Source organism: Uloborus diversus, chromosome 6 (genome assembly GCF_026930045.1).
Source record: "Uloborus diversus isolate 005 chromosome 6, Udiv.v.3.1, whole genome shotgun sequence".
Classification (NCBI taxonomy): Eukaryota; Metazoa; Arthropoda; class Arachnida; order Araneae; family Uloboridae; genus Uloborus; species Uloborus diversus.
This window is the reverse complement of record NC_072736.1, coordinates 123,367,795-123,390,003: the sequence shown is the minus strand read 5'-3', so window position 1 is coordinate 123,390,003 and position 22,209 is coordinate 123,367,795. Positions and strand designations below refer to the sequence as shown.

Genomic DNA, 22,209 nt, shown 5'->3' with positions numbered 1-22,209 from the left:
CAAACTGTTCACTTACCCAGATGAAAATGTTAGATCAAGAGGATTTATTACTAAGCTTATAGGCTCTAAACCAAGTAGCTTGAATTCAACTGCTTGATATGGATGTGCTAAGAAATCTTTATGTATGCTGTACAATCTAAAAGACAAAAAACATAAAAGTATTTTTCATTGAGAAGCAATCTTTATTAAATACAATACAAAACTTCCTTAGAAGCAAAACAATGAAATCAAGACCATAGGCATGTTAATGTTCCCAGGGTTTTGTTCAAAAAGTTATAGAGGATGTTTTAAAGTACATTTTACAAGCATATTTGATGATTAAGGCTCACACACATTTCTTGATGTTACATAAAAGAGTACGAATTCACAGGTCTTTTAAATTTTAGCTATTTTTTAAAAAGGACAGCAAAAGAAGAGACACTTTTCAAACTTTTTCAAGACTTCCACAACATCAAAAACATACTGTCTGACCATCGATTACATGGAAAGGTTAATATCCAGTTTATAGGCGGAAATGGACGTATCTATTAGTTTATAGGGGTGTTATTTGGTTTGTTACAGATGTGCACTTTTGCCTCTCTATTATTTAGCCTCAGTTTTGTGCAAATAAAAATTTGCTCCCAGCAACATTTTTTTAAACTAAAGTATATTTGATCTATATTCTCATGGTAAAAATTAATTTATTTACTTATTCACAACAAAGTTTTGAGCTTACCATTTTGCTTTTACGTTCCTGAACAAAACGAAAATATTTTCTTTTCTTTCTGTTGTTTCCATGGTAACTATTTTTGTTTTCTCTTATTTTATGTTTGAGAATGCAAGAAATGAATAAGGCACTAGTGATGTTATAAAACGCGTGCATCAAAACCCCATCATTATTTTTCCTTTTCCTCTGCTAGATTAATTCAGATGGAATAGTCTTTACTTGGCAGATTGCCAAATTACATACAATCCGCGGTAAACAGTACCACAGTATAAAACTCATCATTATATTATTTCCCAGCAGGAAATATATATCAAGATAGAGGCAAAAAAAAATGCATTTGCACTTTTTTTTTCTAGACTTTATGAAAAGCATACTACCAATAAACTAAAAAAATTAACCTAATCTATTCAGAAGGAAATTCAAAAAGTAAAATAAATTACTTACTTGTCTTTAGTAACTTCACATTCTCTTCCATAGTCTAACAAATACACTCTGGAAATTAAAATCATTTCTTTTAGAATTTGAATATAAATATTACATCCAACTACCACTTTCAAATGGTCATAAAATTTCAATTTCATTCTTATTCTACTTAAACAAATCAATGGATTAAGTTTATAATAACTATAAAGTGAATAAAGAAAGAAACCTAATTGAAAATTATGACAGCATAACTTAATACGCCATGATGAACATTTCAAACTATATTTAATTCGATATGTCGATAACGCTTTAATAAAAATAATGTTACAATAAAAAGTAATTTTACTTTCACTAAACTTTCTTTCTTAAAAAAAAATTATTTGAAGAAGAAAATTCTTAAAAAGTTGTTTAGAATACTAAACTGGGTCATTTTATATAGGAAATTATTTAGAATTATCTATTCATGTTTTCTAAAGTCAAATGGCCAATCTGGTTTATTTTTTTTTTTTACTATTTTTTCTTTCAACCTTCAACTTTATAATCAGCAAATATTTTATTCACAAAATGCTAGAAATTTATAAAATATGTAATTTTTTCAAGCATTTAAAGTTCTTTAATGTCTCCTAAGAAGTAATGTCCATCAAGGGTTACAAAGCAAAACATGTTTCCCTTCATTAAAATAACATGCACATATAATTGATTTGGACCATGTTTGTACAGTTGCATTTGAAGATATGGTTACGTTATCTCTTTATATTAAAAAAAGTAAGGTCAAAGAAAATTTTGAAAGGAAGTCTGTGGCAGGCCTGCATCCAGGAGACCCCATAGCCCCTACAGCCTTGAAATTTTGTACAAAATTACTAAAAGTCCCGGTGGTTTGCAACTAGGCTTTTGCTTTTTAAAATTCGAATTAGTTTTTTTGTAATTAATTTTTTAAGCTCAAATTTCGTGTAACTTGCCTGTTATTGCCTATGAAATATTACTTGCACATATTATTATATATCGTTGGAAAGGGTAGAATTTTCCACATTCTACGCAATTTGCTTCAATGTTCTAATTTAATTACGGTGGGAGTTATATGCGTTTTTAGCTCAAACTTTTTTAGGCTTAGTAAAAATTTAGGCACTACTTTCTTCATTAAATCTATCAGTAAAAAGTGAAGGAATTGTCCCACAGTTTTCTTTTTGACACCACTGGAAGGAGCGGCTTTTTTTACTATAGATCTAACCCAACCTATGGTCGAACAACTTAGCTTCTATCTCCAAAGAAAAAAAGTTACAAGCAGTGTTAATCAAATTTGAAAAAGGTCATTTCCATTCAAATTATAGATGTTATATTTGGCGTTGCCATAGTTACCTCTTTTAGATTTGTTTGTTAATTCTTTCTTATTAACAAACTTTAAGGGTTTCGATTTTAACGGAAAACCTTAGGCTCAACTCAAATCAAGCCCCCAGCAAAAGAGCATATATACTACTAGGTACCACAAATATAAAAGCGACTTTTCAAACGTACACAACTGCAGTTTTGCAATGTTTAAGAGCCTCCTAGCCTTTATCGCTCTGCAAGTTGGTAAATTATTTTGAAACCTGGGGAAGGGGTGCTTTTCGTTCCAAAGAGAGCTCATAATGCGTTTTTAATCTGTTTCTTTTTCTAATTGACAATTTAAATCTTTGCGAATCAAATAAGATTGCGAAGCAATCTTCGGGGTTGGTGAGTGTTAGCCAGCAGAGGGCAGAGCCCACCAGTGACAAGAAAAAAAAGGATATTATTAAGTATTAAAAGTAGATGTCAGAAAGGACTACAATCTAGCAAAATTTACTCTTTTTTCAACAGTCACATTTAGAGCAAGGTGGATATCAACATTTCCTGGTGCAGGTAATAAATAAGGATATTCATCAAATATTTTTGAAATACATCAAAGAAGTTTGAATTCATCACTGAATGTTGATATTAAGTCTTTCATTGTATATGTATATATAAACTGCTGGGTCATTCCATGCGAAATGAGCAAATCAGCTGTGGCTGACATGTCACAGACTTCAATGAAAATTTTTATTTAGGTAAACCATACATATCTATAAGGGAATGCAAAGTATGGAAGTTTGAAAACTGTTTGTTGCTTTGTTATTGAAATTAGAAGTTGATGCTTACGCTAAGCCTAAATTTTGTCCATTGCTACCAGTTTGTGACTCAATAACTCCATAAGTTATAAACGTACACTTAAAAAATAAATATTTCCGCTTTCTATAAACAATTTTCTATTGAGAAAGAGCAAAGTAAAATTTATTCAGATCTTTTTTTGAATCTGAGATATTAACAAAGATTGAATTTTTGCCAATTTACTTCAAATTTCAAATCACTCTTCTAGCTCTTTTAATGAAAAAATAACAGTAAAAATAATTCAGATTGAAAAACTATCTATAACTAACTATCTGCTCTAATTTAGTAACTGTTTATTAATTTCTTGATGACGAAATTATACTTTAAAAAATCGAAAATTTCCAAAAATTTCATTTTTTCCTCTGTTTTAGATGTTTTTTTGAAGATGAGGGAATGTTCTAAATTTACTCAATTTTTTTTACGTAACATATTGAAGTGTCTTTTAGATGCTACTAAATTTTAATCATTGGTATCAGCGTATTTTTGTTACTAGAGTAACTTGAACTAAGCTAAAATTTCATTAGTTACTTCGTTTTATTTTGTAAGTTTAGCAAAACTAACCATTTCTCTCGTGTTTCATTTTCTCAAAAGCATGTTTATGAAGTACAGTCTGAAATGTACATCTTTTTAATTGAAATAAATGTTAGTTTTATTTGCTTTTGCATCATTTAGTTGTTTATCTAATTCTTTGAATTCTCGTAATTTCACATAAGGGTCAATCCATACAAGTTCCATACAGTACAAACTACTCATTCATGTTCAAATAGTTCTAAGTTATCAAATTAAAATAATTATTTTGAAAATTACAGTATGTTTTTCAGTATAATGTATTACATAGGGCACAATATACGTATTTAAGAAGGTGCCATGACGTTTTCACACTTTTTATTTCTGTTTTAGTGTGTGAATTGACTAGCAAAATTGCTTAATTTCAAAGACCTGTATCTTTTTTACAAACCAAATACAAAAAACAATATGTATAACATGTATAGTACTTGAACGGAATATTCAATTGGCCAGGAAATTTTATTTTTAATTCTATCCCCTTTTGGTTTATAGGGGTCTAAAAATGTCATTTTCGTCATTTTTCCGATTTTTAGGGAGCTGTAATTTATAAAGGGTTCACAAACACACAGCAACAGTTACATATTCTTTTTAGCATGGTTCCAGTGATTAGTTTTTGTTGTATTTCATTTTGTGTTTCCGTCCCCTACGTGAGTTATCCCCCTTTGAAATGAGTACTATTTTTACATCTGGTCTTGAACTGTAACCTGTTGCCATTATTTTAATTATTAACTTACAGCTACGTAACTCAGCATATAAGACTATCAACTTATGCACTTTAACATCAAAGTGTTAAATTAACTGTCATAAATGTAATTCAAACAGATTTCGGCCAAAATGCAATGGTCCCATTTTTGACTACGAAAATCACTTTTGATGACCTCTAAAAAATCAAAGGTCCAGTTGAGAGAAAAAATAAAAGTTGTTTTAAACATCTTTCATATGCAGCTTTTAGGAATAAGAATTTCAAAAAAAAAATTAAAAATGGTCGAGCGCACCCATTCGTCGAAACTGTATGAATTGACCAATAAAACAAAAAAAAAGCTATTTTTCTGAATTTTATTTTACGTTTGGAAATCAAAAACCAATTTCGAGTTTCTTCAAGCAAATAGTAGAAACACAGCTCTATATTCTTGTAAAATTTTAAAGTTGGCTGAATTTTCCCTCATTTGAATTTTTGTGTGTATGTGAAGGGGAAAATCATCATTTTACAAAATATCACCAAGTTTAAAACTGATTATGAAGACAAAGGAGTTAAAATACAACTACAAAAGTAAGGTATTTCTTTTATGATACTTACCAGGAAACATCACGATCAAGGAAATTCAAAAAAATTCTAAATTGGTGGCATTCGAAAGAGCATTGGAAAACATGTTTATGGCACTGAAACTACGTGCCCTCGTGACCACGTTATCGAAATATGATGTCTTAAAAATTACCGAAATTGTTAGTAAAGTCGCCAAATTTAGCGAGTTTTGTTCAGAAATGGAAGGTACGGCGCGAATTCAACATCTGCATCTGACAAGACATTTCACTTCCATATTTGGTCACCACCAAAGCGCGTGAGAAATATCGCATTAGGGGCATTCCAAGGTATTTTTGACATTATGTAGAGTCCGTAACGTGACCTTTTTTTGCCATAACTTTTTAATTTACCGTTTGATTTGCAAATAATTTTAATTTGAGCTGGTGTGTTGGTAGGAAAAGATCAAAATAAAATAATATGCTAATCAAACTGTAAATTAAAAAGTTATGGCAAAAAAGGTCACGTTACGGACTCTACATAAATGTCAAAAATACCTTGGAATGCCCCATTAATTCTTTACTCGGGGTGACTACCATGGCGCGGGGTGCTTTTTTTTTTTTTTGAAAAGTCGTAAATCTGAAGTCTTCAACAGTATCTAAATACGAAGAAAACGACATTTTTAAAGATTTCAAACCATGTTCTCAAATTAAAAAAAACGATTTCTGTCAGTTATTTCCAGTGTGTTTTTCGTTATGTGTATCGTTTTCAAGTTATGTGCAAACCCTCTAACAAGTCAAATAAAAAAAAAAAATGTATTAATTTTTATTTTGCTCGTATTTGAATTCCCTTTTAATGTGAAACATAATTGGTAAAAGTGACTTCAGTGTTTTTAAAAATGACTAAATAACATGCAATATGATGTGCATTTACGTTATAGTGACTTTCAGTTGCAGTGACAGACTTTTTCGAACTACAGGGGTTGTTGTAATGAACGTCGACTATAAAATTTTTGATAAGAATCTGTTATGAAGTAATTTCCGACATCGTTAGTTTTGCTGTGCAAATTTTTGACATTTACTATCCGTTGTTTTCTTTTTTTTAATTATTTTTTTTTTCGATTTTAAATTAAACATTTTCCCTAGCAGTGGTCGGACAATAAAACTTCATGAATGATAATAACTTTTGAAAAAATAAATAAGAGCTGGGATACTACAATCCATGATCATGTTCTTTCAACTTCAAAAACTATCCATTTTATTTTCAATATATAAGCTTTAATAAGCATGTTTTTTTTTTTTTATTTATTCATATTAATTCTCGTACATAATTATTAATTACTTACAACACATTTCATTACAAGAGTACAAACTTAAATTAGTTAAGTAAAACACACTTGAATTGCACTTAAATTCTGAAATGCATTATTATCACGATTACAAAGTTAAATCCTACGTTCAATTTCGTTATAAAGTTGTAGCTCCTCTGGATAAAGCTCTCTAGTTTCCATTTCACAGGCTTCATAGTTACTTTTTAATTTTACCTACACAAGTAAAGGTTCGAAACATCGTTTACGCGCTTTGCAGATGACCAGAAATGGAAATGAGTCTTGCTAGACGCTGGCGATGAAATCACGTGATATTTTCCATTTCTTGCCAAGTCTTTAAATTTGGCGAATTTTCGTAAGATTTCGACAGACTTTGACCCCCCATATCTCAAAAACAAAAGGACGAGGGCACACAATATTTGGGTCAAATTTTTTTCTAAAGATACTCTTTCGAATGCGACCATTTTTAACTTTTTTCATGATTACTGAACTCGTGATGTTTCCTGGTTAGCACATTATTGGGTATTAATTTCATCAAAGCTAATGCATTCCTTAAAGATTGAGATTAAAAAATAAAATGCTTAATTATGAGAAAATTGAAAGATTTTCAGTTTTTGAAACTCGGTTAAAAGTTAACTATAATAACTTTGATGATTTTACTGATATCAGATTAATTACCCTACTCCATAGATTGCAACAACATATAACGCTTATGTTTTCATTAAATAGTTAATAAGATACAAGCCTTCAAAAGTGCAACATTTAGCATTTATGAGAATGCTGTTCAATTTGACCAATTTTCAATCGTATGTAACTATTAAAATAAAAAAATTTAAGCAAAAATATTTTAGATATTTTTATATAGGCATAAAAGGAACCTGTATACCAAATTTCATAAAAATCTGTTACCATGCGGCCACCACTTTTTTGCGAATTTTCCTCATTTCGTATGGAATGACCCTGCTACAAAACAACAAAATAACTGAAATAATGCATAAACATACAACCTGAAATGGTGACCATCTGTTTTTAGCAAAATTTTGATAACTCTAGCTCGATAGAATTTCTTCGTCACTAAGGCAACCAAAACCTGAAAATAGAAATATCTTAAATAACAAAAGTTATTAAAAAATGCTATAAATTTTTTTAAATCTAATATTTGAAAAATAACTAGTAAATGTGTTCTAATTATGTGTTCAATTATTACTAATAGAGTAAACGTTTTTAAAAATCACATTGTCACTAAGGCAACCAAAACCTGAAAATAGAAACATCTTAGGTAATAAAAAATACTAAAAAATGCTATTAATTTTAAGAAATCTTAATATTTGACACATAAATAGTAAATATTTTTTAATTATGTGTTCAAATATTATTAACAGAATAAACTATTTTTAATTTTTAAAAATCACATAACAATGAAAGCTTAAAAATTCAACTTAATGCATACTTTTTTTCTCTCTTTTTTTTTTAAATTATGGATGAACCAAGAAAGAAAGCTCAGAAATAATTCGGCTGACAGTAAATTTCAAAAATCACTGAGGATTTCTTTTGAACCAAAGAAAAATATCAAACATTAATAAAATAATCATACCAAATAGCTTAAATATTTCATGTTAAATTTTGCATCAGCATCATTCTAAATTTTATTGCAGTTTTAAAGACATTAAAACATTACGTCTGCTGTATAAAACTTCCACTTTAAGTACTGTTTGACCATGGATTATATGTAATTTGGCAATCTGCCAAGTAAAGACGATTCCATCTGAATGAATCTAGCAGGGGAAAAGGGAAAATAACGATGGGATTTTGATGCACGCGTTTTATAATGTCAATAGTGCCTTATTCTTTTATTGCATTTTCTAAAATAAAATAAGGGAAAACAAAAATAGTTACCATGGAAACAACAAAAAGAAAAGAAAATGTTTTCATTTTGTTCAGGAACGTAAAAGCAAAAAGCCCAAAACTTTGATGTGAATAAATAAATCAATTCATTTTTGCCGTGATAATATAGATTGAATATACTTTAGATTTAAAAAAATGTTGCTCTGAGCAAATTTTCATTTTTACAAAACTAAGGCTAAATAATAGAGAGGCAAAAGTGCACATATAAAACAAACCAACTAACACCCCTATAAACTAATAGATACGTCCATTTCCACCTATAAACCGGATATTAGCCTTTCCATGTAATCGATGATCAGACAGTATTTGTCTTAACAAAATTATTTGCACTGGAGGTTCATTGTTTTTTTACTTTAGCAAACTAAGATTTTTAGAATCCTCTGTTCTGTAGCATACTGCAGACCAGGGTTTCAATGGCTTAAATTGATTAATCTAAATCATTTTTTAACTAAAGGGCAATTCCATTGTGACAGGTGTGACATTCAGACACTATTTTGAGCACTAAATCTATTAACAAATACTATCAAAGTATTTTAATCATGTTTAACTATGCATTTACTTGAAGAATGGAGTTGAAACAAAACTGTAAGGATTTTCAATTTTTTTTGAAAGGGTGTTAGGGTCTGGAAGTCATCACAATTATGAATGTCATGAAAAGAGGAGCAACTATAAAGATGCTCCCCTGTCATTGGAGAAGTCCCCTCACAGAGTACACAGAGAGGTGAATCTGACAGGTTGATTTTATGTAAATGGGCCTGTAGATAGTCATGCCCAGTAATGGTTCGGAAAGAGGCAACTCCCAGGGCTCTAGGAAGGAGAGAAAGGCGTGTACGCTGTTCATCATCCAGAAGGCAAGCCCAGGGCTTTCCGTCAGCTTTGTTCCTCAGGGCAGAGAATGTAGCATGTTGGATTTTGCTTACGAGAAGTCGCTTAGCGTTTCTAAGTCAGGGTGGCGGCAGGAACGGTGAAAAAAAGCTCCCTGACTTTTCCCTGATTAAGTTTACTGAATTTCCCTGATTTACGTTATTATGGATAATGGTTTTCTTAATTTACCCTACCTGATAACATATTAAATAAAATGCAGTGTTTAAAACATTTTAAGCTGTTAATTTAAAAAAAAATTTTAAATAAGCTTCTTTTTTTTAGTAAAAATAGTATATTAAATTATTTACGAAGAAATATTATAGGAAATCTAAAACAAATACTTTACTTCCAGTAACCTGTTAACATAAGAATTCTAAGAAACCACTCTTAAAGACATATCTAATCATGATAAAACTAAGAATGTTTATTTAGAAATAATTTTGAAATAAATTTTCAAGCAGCATAATTTCATAGTATATAACGTGGTTTTAAAATAAAAGTATTTTAAAGTTTAAAAAAAAAAAACATCATTTAGTCTACAGTGACAGCGAATAATAAGATGGCAAAAACAAAGTTGGTTTTCATTTAACATTCAATTTTAGTAATTAAATCCAAAACACTAAGTGAAATACCTTTTAAGCTCTTAGTAGTAACAATTTTAAAAAAAAAGTCTTTAATGGCGGCTTCCTCTTTGCATGTAGGGTTGTTTATTTTACGTAGCATGGAATGCCTGGCAGAAAAATTCAAACTGCGTAAAATAAACAACTTTACAGACACAGAAGCTTAGGAAGTTCATCAAGTGGTTAATAACTTAAGATTCAATACTTTGACCTTAGGAAAAAAAATGCACAAACATGTGTCAGTGTATAATCGCACCTCACTAATTTTACTTTTTGTTTTAACAAATAATTGGCGGAAAATGCATAGGAAAAAAGGGTATTTAATTTTGCAAAGCAAAAACAAAAAAAATTCTTTATTTGATCAATTTTCCCTGAACTTTTATTATTTTTTCGAAATTCCCTGATATATCCCTGATCAGTAAAGTTCCCTGACTTTTTCCTGATCTCCCTGATTTGTCACCACCCTGTAAGTGGAACCGGGCGAGAAGGTGGATGCAGGGACGCAGCCTCTTTAGCCAAGATGTCCGCTCATTCATTTCCATAGATGCCACAATGGCCTGAGATCCGCTGGTAGAAAACTTCTCTTCCGGAACGCAAAAGAGAATCAATGGATTTTTTAGACTCAAGCTCAAGTTCTGAAGGATATAAATTGTAATCAGTAATGGTCTGAATCGCAGACTGAGAATCAACAAAGAGAACAATATTTTGTTCAGTTTTTTCTCCAATAGATCTGATGGCCATAAAAATTGCGTTCATTTCTCCATTGAAGTTATCCGCCCAAGTGTCGAGAGGCTCCAGAAGACTAAAGTGTTTGGAGTAGGCACTGGCACCTGCTCTACCAGCTGAAGGAGTGGCCGATCTGTCAGTATAAACCCTAAACCAATCCTGATCAGGGTACCTCTCATGTATTGTGGCCAAAGCAATGGAGTGCATCTCAGTCTGATGAGAATCTGATTTCTTGACAGGCTGTACCAGATCAAACCTAGCTGCAGCATATCTCAGAAGGCCAGTATAAGAAGATGGTCTATAGATGCCAAGTCTGGGGTTGGAGACCTCAAAGTAAAGCTCAAAACTCGCGGTCGCCAGTCGCCAAATGCGACCAATTTTCAAATTTTGGCGACCATTATTTTCACTTCAGTCGCCAATGTGGCTACCATTCGCCAATGCAACCTTCTCTGACCAATAGTCTTGACATATGACCTTTCCCCAAATTCTTTTGTCCACTAAAAGTTCGGCTATCGGATCGCCAGGGATGAAGGAGGGAGGGGGGGAGTATTGTCCAATTGTGGCTAATTGTGCTATGTGTTCTTGTTTTGAATAGAAAACAAAAATCGCAATCACGACGGCAAATTCGTTACAAAACTTCTATTTCGAAAACTCGGCTTTCTTTACACGCGATCGTAAAAATAGACAAATTTCATACACCAATTTAGTAAATTATGCTTTTTTGATCTTAAATTCATTTTTCAACTTTATTTCTCCTTAACAAATGGCTATTTCTTCGTTTTGCGGTATTTTTAAACTACGCGTTTTCAAAATGACGTCGCGTTGTTATTGTTCATTTTTACCAGTTAAGACGAAAATGTCCTTTCCAAAATAAAAAGAATTAATCTTGTACATTTGGTTTACATATGAATAAACAAAAATGGCGTCTTTGAGTCAAAATGCACCGAGACAAGGTAAAAACGATATCGCTATAAAACAATTTTTTTTGCAAGATTTTTGATTTTTTGTTTTAATCATATTGTTTGTTTTTCCTTTTTTTTTTTCTTTTTAAAATCTAAAACCTACTGGAGGAGGGGATATATCCGTTTATTTACTTTATTTCTCCTTAAAAAGTTGTTATTTTTAAGTTTCGCGGTAAATTTTCAAAATGGCGTCCCGCGTTTTCAAAATGGTGCCGCGTTGTAGATTGTCCATTTTCACCAGTTAGAAGAGGAAAATGTGTGTTCCAAAATAAATAAAGAGAAGTACAAACGTATTTATAAAACACATAAATAATTTTAAAAAAATGGCACCCTTGCGTCTAGAGAAGGTGGAAAGAATACGGCTGAAACCCTTTTATTCTTCTGCTGGATCTTTTATTTCATTTTTTGTTTTTTTTTTCGTTTTGTTTTATATTGTTTACCTTTCTTGTATTCATTCATTTTTTGACACTCAGGCATCGATTTTTATAAAATTCTGCATGCATTTGTAGAAACAAAAAAATATTTTTGTAGAAACGCAAATGGTTTAGGTTTTACATTCTGTTCAAGTTTTTGGTATTTTGTTGTTTTCTTTATACTCGTGGAACTAACTCGTGTTTTGGTTGAAAGCTGTGATGTTTCTAGAAGTTTTGAAAGCTGAAAAAAATTAATAATAATAATAATCTTTTTTATTTATTTATTTTTTTATCGTGATGTGTTTTGCTTAAAGATAAATTAATGCAGATTAGAGTTTGCAAAAGATGTGTTAAATAATATCTGGGTAGGGGTGCCCGTTCCCCCCAAGTTCAATTCCCCCCCCCCTCCAAAAATTTTCCTCAACCCTCTTTTTCTTTTTTATTTTTAGCTCACTTTTTATTTTATTTATTTTTTTTAATATTTTTTATTTACTTACTTATTTTTAATTATTATTTTATAAGAAACGTTCTTTGCTACGCCAATGACATATACACTCATACTAAATAAATAAACGGAATAAAATAAATTAAATAATTTAAATTAAAATAAAGTTCGGCTATCATTTTTTGAGATTTGGCTACCATTTTGTGAGGATCTGGTAGCCATTGGCTACCAATTCAAAATTTGAGTTTTGAGGTATACCTCAAAGGCCTCTGCAAGTCTTTGGACCATAGAAAAGAATGTTGAGATTTTAGTCTAGTATGCGGAAGAATGTAATCAGACCAGAAATGCTCTTTTCTCAATCTTTCAGCGAGAGAAAGGGAAGCCTTGATTCGTCTGTCAGTTAAATTAAAAATTTTTGTCTGTAGCTGCATAGCAGGAATAGGAGTGGACACCACAGCACCAGTGATGAGTCTTAGTGCTTTATTTTGAACGAGGTCGAGTTTTGAAAGTGTGCTGTCAGAGGCAGTAATAAGGACCTCTGAGCCATAATCCAATACAGGCTTAATGTAAGATGTAAAGGTAGATGTAAGAACACTTTGAGAAGAACCCCACTTTATTCCAGCAAGACGTTTCAATAGGCAAAGGCGGCCCACCACTCTGTCAGTCACTTGTTCAATGTACTTATTCCAAGTTAGTCTGGTATCAAGAGTTATGCCTAGGTAGGTAGCACAATCAGTCTGAGTTAATGCACAGTTTTTGTACACTAGATCAACAGTAAACGTTTTGGTACTAAGTGTAAAGAGTTCGAAATTTGTCTTTTCCAGGTTTACTTTGAACTCATTGTCCAGGTTGTCAGAGCCTCTAAAGCCAAATTTAGTGTTTTCTCCAACATAGAGATGTCAGAGTCAGTGGACCAGATAACAAGATCATCAGCATACAACAGTGACTCCGGCTCTGGAACACTATTTTTAACAAAACTCAAAAGGTCATTTACCATGATGTTGAAAAGGACAGGACTCAAAACTGAGTCCTGAGGGAGGCCCTGCCTGGTTTGACCAAAACCTGAATGATTGTTACCGTATTCCACGTTTAAGAGTCTCTGTGAAAGAAAGTCCTTAATCCATTCAAAAAGATTTCCATGCACTTTCATATGAAGCAGCTTCTTAAGTAGCCTTTTCCTCCAAATATGGTCGAACGCCGATTTAAAATCGACGAAGACGGCAAGAGTACTTTGTTTCCTCTGAAAACCATCCTTTATATAACAGGAAATATCCAACGTTGTTTAGCACAAATACACAGATTTCAGAATACACCTGTTTCGGGGTTTCAAGCAGGGTTGTTTGGTTTAAACCACGTTGGTTTAAACCATAGTTTTAACCATGGTTTAAACCAATTGGGTTTTTTTTAAAAAGCCAAAAAAAAATCTATTTCCCCACACATATTGAAAAATGTAAAATTCCATTTATGCTGAGTTCCTAGCTAAGTTGCAGAGATAAATACTAAAATTGCAAAGTTGCTTCTTCAAAATGTATTACAAGCTTTAATCGAAAAAAAATATTAATATATTTTTTATTTCATATATGTGCCATAAAGCAGATTTCAGTCAACTTCCATCATTATGCTTAATTTGCATGATTAGCTAACACCGGTATTCTCCACTCCGGTTAAAACTCGGACCGAGGCTTAAACCTCGAAGTTGAAAAACTACTCTATTCTCCATCCCGGTTTGGCGTTAAACTCGGTCACGGAACGCCCACTTCCAGAGCTCGGCTTGTAACCGCTACTTCGACGGTTTAAAACTAGATTTCCTTCCCATCATTCCTTTGTGAGCAAACAAAATGGACGACGGCTGTTTGGATTATTTTGAGTGACTTGCAAATGCTAGAAACTATTGATAAACATTCGCTAACTTGACGTCAGAGAAACAAAGATTAATTACAAAATTTAATCAGAATTAACATTCGTTATAGGTGTTATCAAAAAGTACGACCGAAAACATTAATGCAATGATCAACAGAATGGTGCGAAAAAAATCATTTTTTTAAAAAATTTCCACGCCACTGTAGCGCGGAAAAGTTGCGGTTGGTAAGCATTTTATTTTTTTTTTTTTGAAATCTGATTTATTTCTGCCGCACCGTTTCTTCGTATTTTAAACTTTCGCCTCAATTAACAACAAAAACGTTACAAAAGAATACTGCATGAAAAAATAACTATTTGGGGGGGGGGAGGGATTAGATGCCACTTCTGAGAGAATATCTTAGAACACTTTCGTCCCTTACGAACTATCCTTTATCAAATAATTTCTGGAACACGAAAACTTATTATTTTTTTTAATGCAGCATTGCTACAATTTTAAAATGCAGGTCAAACAATTTTTAAACCGCTAATAGTTTTTTAAACAAATTCTTCCCTGAATTAGTCATATAACGTCACAACGGAGCTTTTATAATTGCTAAAGTTTTGTTTTAAATTTGTGAAAAATGTGGCAGAATAGCACTTGCCATTATTTTTATGAGTTTGGGGAAAATGAAAAAATGGTCTGAAGCAAAATAATCAGGAGTGCTCACCTCGGCTGTGGGAGGAGGGGGGGGGGGCGTCATGGCGCAGAATATGCCATGAAATTTTTCGGGGGGGGGGCTGTTCAGGGAATAATTTCTTCTTTTTTTAGAGGGGTCATCCAATTTGGGGGGGCCTTTGAAGTGTTCGGGAGGGAGGGGTGTGCCCTTGCTCTTAGGGAGGGCGGGGGCACCCCTGGAAAAATCAATTACTTTTCTTAAACAGTAGTACCTGTTGCAACTTTTTTACTCTAACAAGGTATCTTGTCCAATTGAGAGACTCTGAATTACATAAATCATTCCAAGACAGAAAATGACAGAATGAAGTTGAATGTTCCACAAAATTTCAATGCGCAACACAATAATACCTAAACGAATTTAAAATTCTCTTTGTTTCAAATAATTATAAATAAAACGGTTCAGGAGATTTTTAACTGCAGAAGAAATTACTATTACTAGCTTCATGAACACATTAATGTGGAAAAATATTTTCAATGGATGAAATAACATTTAATTTTATGCTAGGGAATGTAAATATAGAAGCAATTAGAATGTGACTTTATTTTTGCATACAAACACGCATGTAATTACAAGACAGGGGATGAGAAAGAGCTTTGAAAAACAAGTGATTGTAAAAATTAAGGTGTGAATGATAACAAGGAATTTTTACATGGGCGTCCATATGCAAAATTTTAAGAGGAGGGAGAGGGGACTCAGGTATTTTCCATATGTTTTAGCAGGATATTTTCCCGCGGAAACCGATTTCAGTACAGATTTTAGAACGAATAAAATTTGACATTTTTACTTATTCAATAATGGCTGGAAAAGAAATGTTTTTACATTTTAGCAAAGAAAAAAATACTAAAGCAAGGAAGTTGTAATTTCTAAAGAGGTGGGGGGGGGGGGCTTGAGTTCCCACTTGCCCCCCTCGCCATATGGGTGCCCTTAAATTTTTGGATGATAAAAATATAAAATTATTTTTTCAACTTTTAATTGTTGGGAAAAATAAGTTCTTCACATGGAAAACGAATGCAGGGCAAAATTCAGTTTATGAATTTGCCCTGTGTCGTTTACATTAATAAGTTCATGGATTTTAAAGACAATAAATGTTAACAAATGTTTCATGAAATGGAACAGATGGAGGGGGGAGGGGATCGGTTTCTAAAGCTAATACATTGTAACAAGTTTTTAATAATATTATAGATTATTTTTTTTTCTATTTTTTTAATTCTTTTCTTTCTTTCTTTCAAATGCATTTACAACATAGTAGAAAATATAAAGCTTCTATATTATTCAAAAATGTTTACTTCAAACAAGAAAAAAAAACATTTATGACTGACAGATTTTCAATATTAGAAAGAGATTAATATATCAATCAGTAGCGTATCTAGATTGGGGGGAACAACAGTCTGCCCCGGAATTGCATCCAAAGTGGATTTCAAAGTTTGTAAAATAAATAAATTTTAATTAATTCTCTGAAGTTTTCCCTTTTTTTCTTAAATCATATTTAATTCATTAAATGTCAACAAAAACAAAGCACAATATTGCGCTTGGACGGAGCTCGTTACATATGCGTCTAGGGCAAATTTTACATAAAATTTATTCGTAATTATTAAACTCGTTTTTTTAATAGTTACAACGCCAAAATAAAAATAAGTTGTTGTTTCTAAAAAATAGCACGAACTTAATATTTACATAAAACATCTTTTGGAAAGAGGGGGGGGGGACTTCGTAAATTACAGCCCGGCCCAGATGAAACCCTTGCCAAGAATGTGACTATATTATTGAATTAGTTTTTATTTCATCTTGATTAATAACAAGATGAAAAAAAAACATTTAATTAATAACAAGATAAAAAACTTTTTAAGTTTCTATACAGAAACATTAAAAAAATGCATTGATGTCTTTAAATTTCAAATTGAGTCTAATAAAAAAAAAATTGCATGAACTAGATCCATTTTGCTACTCCCAATTCTTATTATATGTCAATCATTCTTCTGCGCGCGAATTTACTACCACGTGGAATGCAGTCATGTAGAAAATGTCACGTGAGTCACTCTACCCAATGGTAACAGCCGTTTCATTTCTCCTTCAGTTAAAACTCGGCTCCCCTAAATCGTGCTTGAAATGACTTGAAGAATACGCACCGCGTTCGAAACTAGTTTTCCCTTACTTCTCGGTTTTGGGGAGCCGAGTTTCATCTCCGTTCTGTGACGGTATTGAGAATACGGCCGTAAGATTTACTAAGGTTTGAATCTTTTATTGTAGATGCAATCCATTATATTGCTCACTCCTGTTGCAGGGGTGTGACATTTTTGCCCATTTATATGCACTTCCTGGAATTTTAACTTTGACTAGTAAGGTAATCAACAGTCTAACTTAATTGTTTGCACCTAAAAATTAAGAACCTTAATTACCTTCTGAAAATTAAGATTTGTTCTGCAGGTGAACACAAATAATATTTTTTGAATCAAATTTTAAAAAAATGTTTATACTTCATATTATGATACATAATAGTTCCTTAGATTAGAATGTAGGAAGATTAAAAGACAAATTTTTAAATTCCCAGAACAAAATGCAAATATATGTGTAAAAATTGATTGAGAAATATATAAATCTTCACATATAAACTACACTCTCCATTGTTTTTCTCGCAAATAGTATTTAAACCAAAAAAACCCGGTTTAAACCAAATAAACCTGGTTTAAACCAAAAAAAAAAGTTTTTTTTTTTTTTTTGGATTTTTTGAAAAAAAAAAAACGGTTTTTTTACCAACCCTGGTTTCAAGGAACCCCTTTTTCAATTCAAAGGTGTGAGCTTCGAGATGTAAAGACACCCAGTAGAAGCCTTACTGGGTAAGAAATTTATTTTATTGGATATTTCCTGTTATTCTTTGGCACAAAGGTATTTATTTATTGCTTCATCCTTTATATGTTGCATAAGTCAAACAATTTGTTCAGGCGTATTATATCCTCGTCTGAAACAAGCCTGTCTCTCAGAGATATGGCCACTGTGGTTCAAAAAGTACTGAAGTCGATCAACGATCATTCTTTCGGTTAATTTACTAAGGATGCAGGTCAAGGAAATGGGCCTAAAATTCTGTATGTCAGTCAGGTCTTTTCTAGGTTTTAAGTTAGGTATAACATCAGCCTTTCTCCAGAGGCTTGGGAAAGTGCCACCCCATGTTTTATTTATAAAATTTAAAACTGTTTGTTTAGCTTTAAGGCCAAGCTCCAAGACAAATTCAGGGAGGATGCCATCAGGACCAGCACTTTTTCCTCTTGACATGCAATTTAGTCCTCTTTTAAATTCCAAAAAAGTAAAAGGCGAAGAGAAAAGGCTATTCCATGCTTGGTCATCACCAGATGGGATAATTTCTCCCCTCGTAATCCTAGTCGGTGAGTTAAAATTACTAATCTTGCGGTAAAATTTCAAGAAAGCCTTGGCAATATCTTGCTCTGAGGACAAAGTTCTTGTGCCAATCTTCAAAGGTTGTTTGCAAGGCTGTGTGCGTTTACCATTTAACGCAGATAAAAATCTAAAGGCCTTAGGTCCGTCTTTTCGGTATTCCATGCCCTCTAGAAACTTGCCAAAAGATGAGGGTTTTGCTCTTAGAATCTCTTTCTTCAAAATAGCTTGGCTTTTTCTTAAAGTAATACAATCCTCCATAAGGCAAGTAGATTCCACTTTAGCTCTTGCTCTGTCTTTATCCTTTTTAAGGTCTTGAAGCTTATCATTCCAAAAAGGCTTAGCATTTTTAATATGACCCCTAGGGACACAAACATAGACACACTCCAAAATTGTGAACACAATCTGGTCGAGGGCCCTATCAAGATTTTCATTCAAAGGACAGTTTCCCAAAAGAGAATCTGTTAACTCTGCATATTGCTCCCAGTTTGCCTTTTTTAAGTTTTATTTCTAAAAGAATAGTGATCAGTACAGATGACAAACTTGACTATAGCGAATATAAATTACGTTTCATAAGAAAAAAAGCTAGTACTGGGTGTACATTTAGTTTAGCAGGTCTTTAATGGCCACTAACGAAATTAGGTCAAGTGTAGCTTTTCTTGGTATTACAAACAATTTCTTTTTTCAAATATCACCTTAAAAATCAACAGGGTCATCCATTAGCTTGCATATCTTTACTTATCTTTTCTTTTTTAAAGTTAATATGTAAAACAGTAACGTACTAACAGTAATACTATAAATGCAGTACTTTGTTGCACATTGCCTTTTGGTGGTTAGTGAAAAGAAAAATAAAAGCTAAATCAAGTGTTAATATAATATGACTGAGAGTAAGATATAGCATTTGGGTTTCAGTGATAGCTATATTTTACAATGCAAACCTTGCAGTCTATTCAGCTTAAGCATTATCAGAGCTGCTTTCCTAAAAGTTGTCATTTCTCTGAACTTCATTTTCTTCATTAGTTCAAACTTGCAGACAGCATTCACCCAAACTACAGTATTTGCTTCAATATACAGATCAATTCTTGTCATCTTCACTGCACAATTAAATAAATAAAAAGCAGTTTGATGTGATTTAGCTCAATTTTACAATGTTGACTGCATTTAGCCCCCCACAAATACGACTACTGCCGCATTCTATACAAAATGGTAAAAAAATTCTAATCTCATGTCAGTTAGAAATCCTGTCCCGGAAAAAAGCACTAAATTGATTGTTATACAACATTTTTGGTTGAGCTAGCTCTACAGCAATCAGAACAATTTTTCATTTTTCATGGTTAAGACAATTCTGTTTTCAGATCAGTTATGTTGGCATTTTAAAAAGTCCCATGGAGCATATTTGTCATGATGCAGTAACTTATTTCCCTAAGGGAGCAAATTGTATTATCTTTAACCATGCACAACTTGTAAATGATAATTGGTTAATGATACTTTATATTGCATCCTGAGAACTTATGCCATAATTTTGGACAAAGTTTACTTGTTGCATAATTCCAGTGTCTCCGATATTACTTTTTATCTCATGAAAAAAATTAGACTGAGGCATTTTCACAAAACAGAGTAGTTATGGAAATGTGCAACTGATTATTTACTTCCTTTAAAGCTATTTTACTCCTTTGAAATGTTTCAAGAATTAAATAAAACTAACTCACTTAATAGCCAAAAAATTATTGAAATACAAATAATTCAAATCTGTCATGTTATAAGATTTTCAGATATTTTTTATGAAGATACAATGCTAATTTGTTAAGAAATAAAATGGTTTAATCTTTTATTTTATTCAGAAAGTTTTTAAAAGCTATATTAAATGCTGTCACACCTGTCCCAATGATTTTCTCAAACCCGTTACAAATGCTTGTCACGCCCGTCACACCAAATTTTCAAAGAGAATAAATATTTGATCATTGTATTTGAACATTGTACTCCTATTCAGACCTGCAAACATTAGAACTTTGGAAAGTTTCATGTTTTTCCAGGGAGCCTTTGCTATGGTAACTTAAGCATCTTTTTTGTGACTGGTGTGACAGCGAAACCTTATAACTTTATTAATACTAAAAATCCTGTTAAATATTTTGTTATGAAAAATTAAGTGTTCCAAAGGATAGACAAATGTCAAACCTTAATATACACACACATACAAAATTCTCCTGCTTTAAATAGTAATCCTGGACGAATGAAAATACTATGTTTTTCCTAAATACAAGTTTGTTATATTACATTAACTTTAGGCTCAAAAAAATAATAAATAGGTTATTTTTATGAAGATTTTCTTTATAATTTCAAAAACTTCATGTTATTATCTATAAATTGGTGTATTATTTGTAGCAATAAAACAATTTTTAAATTTCAACCCTCATGTCCACTTTTTCGTGGAATTGCCCTAAAGCCATTTCATTAACCATTTGAATACATACAGTGTCCTTCAAAGGAAGCTGGTAAATATCTGATTCTAAAGAGCCATAATATTTCTGCATAGCTTCTTCTGCTTCCAAAAAGTTTTTCGCTTCTAATGATGATGGTTCTGAGATGCATTCTTTCAAAACAAAATGGGCTGGATGTTTGACCTGTAGAAAAGAATTAATAAATAAATGAAGAAATTAATTACATAGATACCTTAACAATTGCTTTCCCTTGAAATTTCTAGAACATTATTTTTTACAGTTCCAACTTTAATCAATGCTATGCTCCCTTAGGATGAATATAGCTGTAATCATTGATGAAGGACGATTTTGAAATGATATGTGGGTGGACTGAAATTTGTTACTTATTTAATATTTTTCACACAATTTATTTGAAAAAAAAAAAAGGTTAAGGAAAAATAGGTGTTTATTTATATGAAGAATATTTGTCGGCCATATACCTGATTACTTTGAGGAAAAGTAAAACGGCCTGCTTACCACTGGCTACTAAATAAAAATTCAGTACAGTTGGCTCTCCGTTTAACTATGTTCTATTTAACCACTTTCTCTGTTTAAAGACGACTTTTCACAGTCCCAAATGCTCTACTGTAGTTTTAAAAGCATTCTATTTAAGGACACAATCTACTTAAGGACAATTTTGTGTGGTCCCTTGAAAGTTGTTAAACAGAGAGCCAACTGCACTACTATTAAAAATTTAAACGTACTGCTTCTTATTACACATCAGCTTGCTTATGCCAAACAGTGTACCACAGATTGTTCATTAGTAGGGGTACTCAACTAGGAGGTACTAACACAGATTGTGACATTGAAACGTTTTCAGACCTATTCCCTTTTCAAGTACTTTTGCTCTAGGGAAAGGGGGAGGGGTCTTAGTAGTATTTAAAGAGTGCATCTCTGAGCCTAAGGAAGATGGGCACCCGGAAAGCCAAAGTTAAAAACTATTACAAATGAGGCGGTGAAAAGCAAAGGGATGTAATTGCCAAAATTCGAAAATTGGAGATAAGCAGTACAAATGGTAGGTGAACATTTCCTTTGTCTTACGGTGAGAGATAGTACTAGTAGCCCTGGCAGGCACAATACAGCAATTTAAAAAAACTTTTAAATGAAAGCCTATCTAGGACCGGAACTTTAAACAAGTTTTACTCAAAACTTAAAAATATCCACTCACATTCCTTTGCTTCTCACTGCTTCAAATTATAATTGAATAAATTTTAAAAACTTACTTGTAAAATTGATACCCGTATGGGCCTCCTTTGAAAATACTGTCTAGAAATTTTTGTCTTAGGAGACATTATCTGGAAAAAATTTAAAATACATGTTATATTAAAAATAAGCTGAAATTAATAAAAACAAGAAAAAGAAAAGATACAGTTAAACTTCAACAATTCACAAAGGGATAATTTGCAAAGAA

The 22,209-nt window shown here is 32.1% G+C and overlaps 1 protein-coding gene across 1 annotated transcript in view; it reads right to left on the bottom strand.

Annotated features, from left to right (window-relative positions):
• Positions 1 to 22,209, bottom strand: part of LOC129224962 (putative ATP-dependent RNA helicase TDRD12) — a 36,692-nt gene that overhangs the window by 8,495 nt on the left and 5,988 nt on the right. The window contains exons 2-6 of the mRNA XM_054859508.1: positions 22,022 to 22,093; positions 20,793 to 20,942; positions 7,431 to 7,513; positions 1,151 to 1,198; positions 17 to 136 (exon numbers count right to left, since the gene is read on the bottom strand). Of these exons, the coding sequence (XP_054715483.1) occupies positions 17 to 136; positions 1,151 to 1,198; positions 7,431 to 7,513; positions 20,793 to 20,942; positions 22,022 to 22,090 (470 nt within the window). The 5' untranslated portion in view covers positions 22,091 to 22,093. The remainder of the gene's footprint in view (positions 1 to 16; positions 137 to 1,150; positions 1,199 to 7,430; positions 7,514 to 20,792; positions 20,943 to 22,021; positions 22,094 to 22,209) is intronic.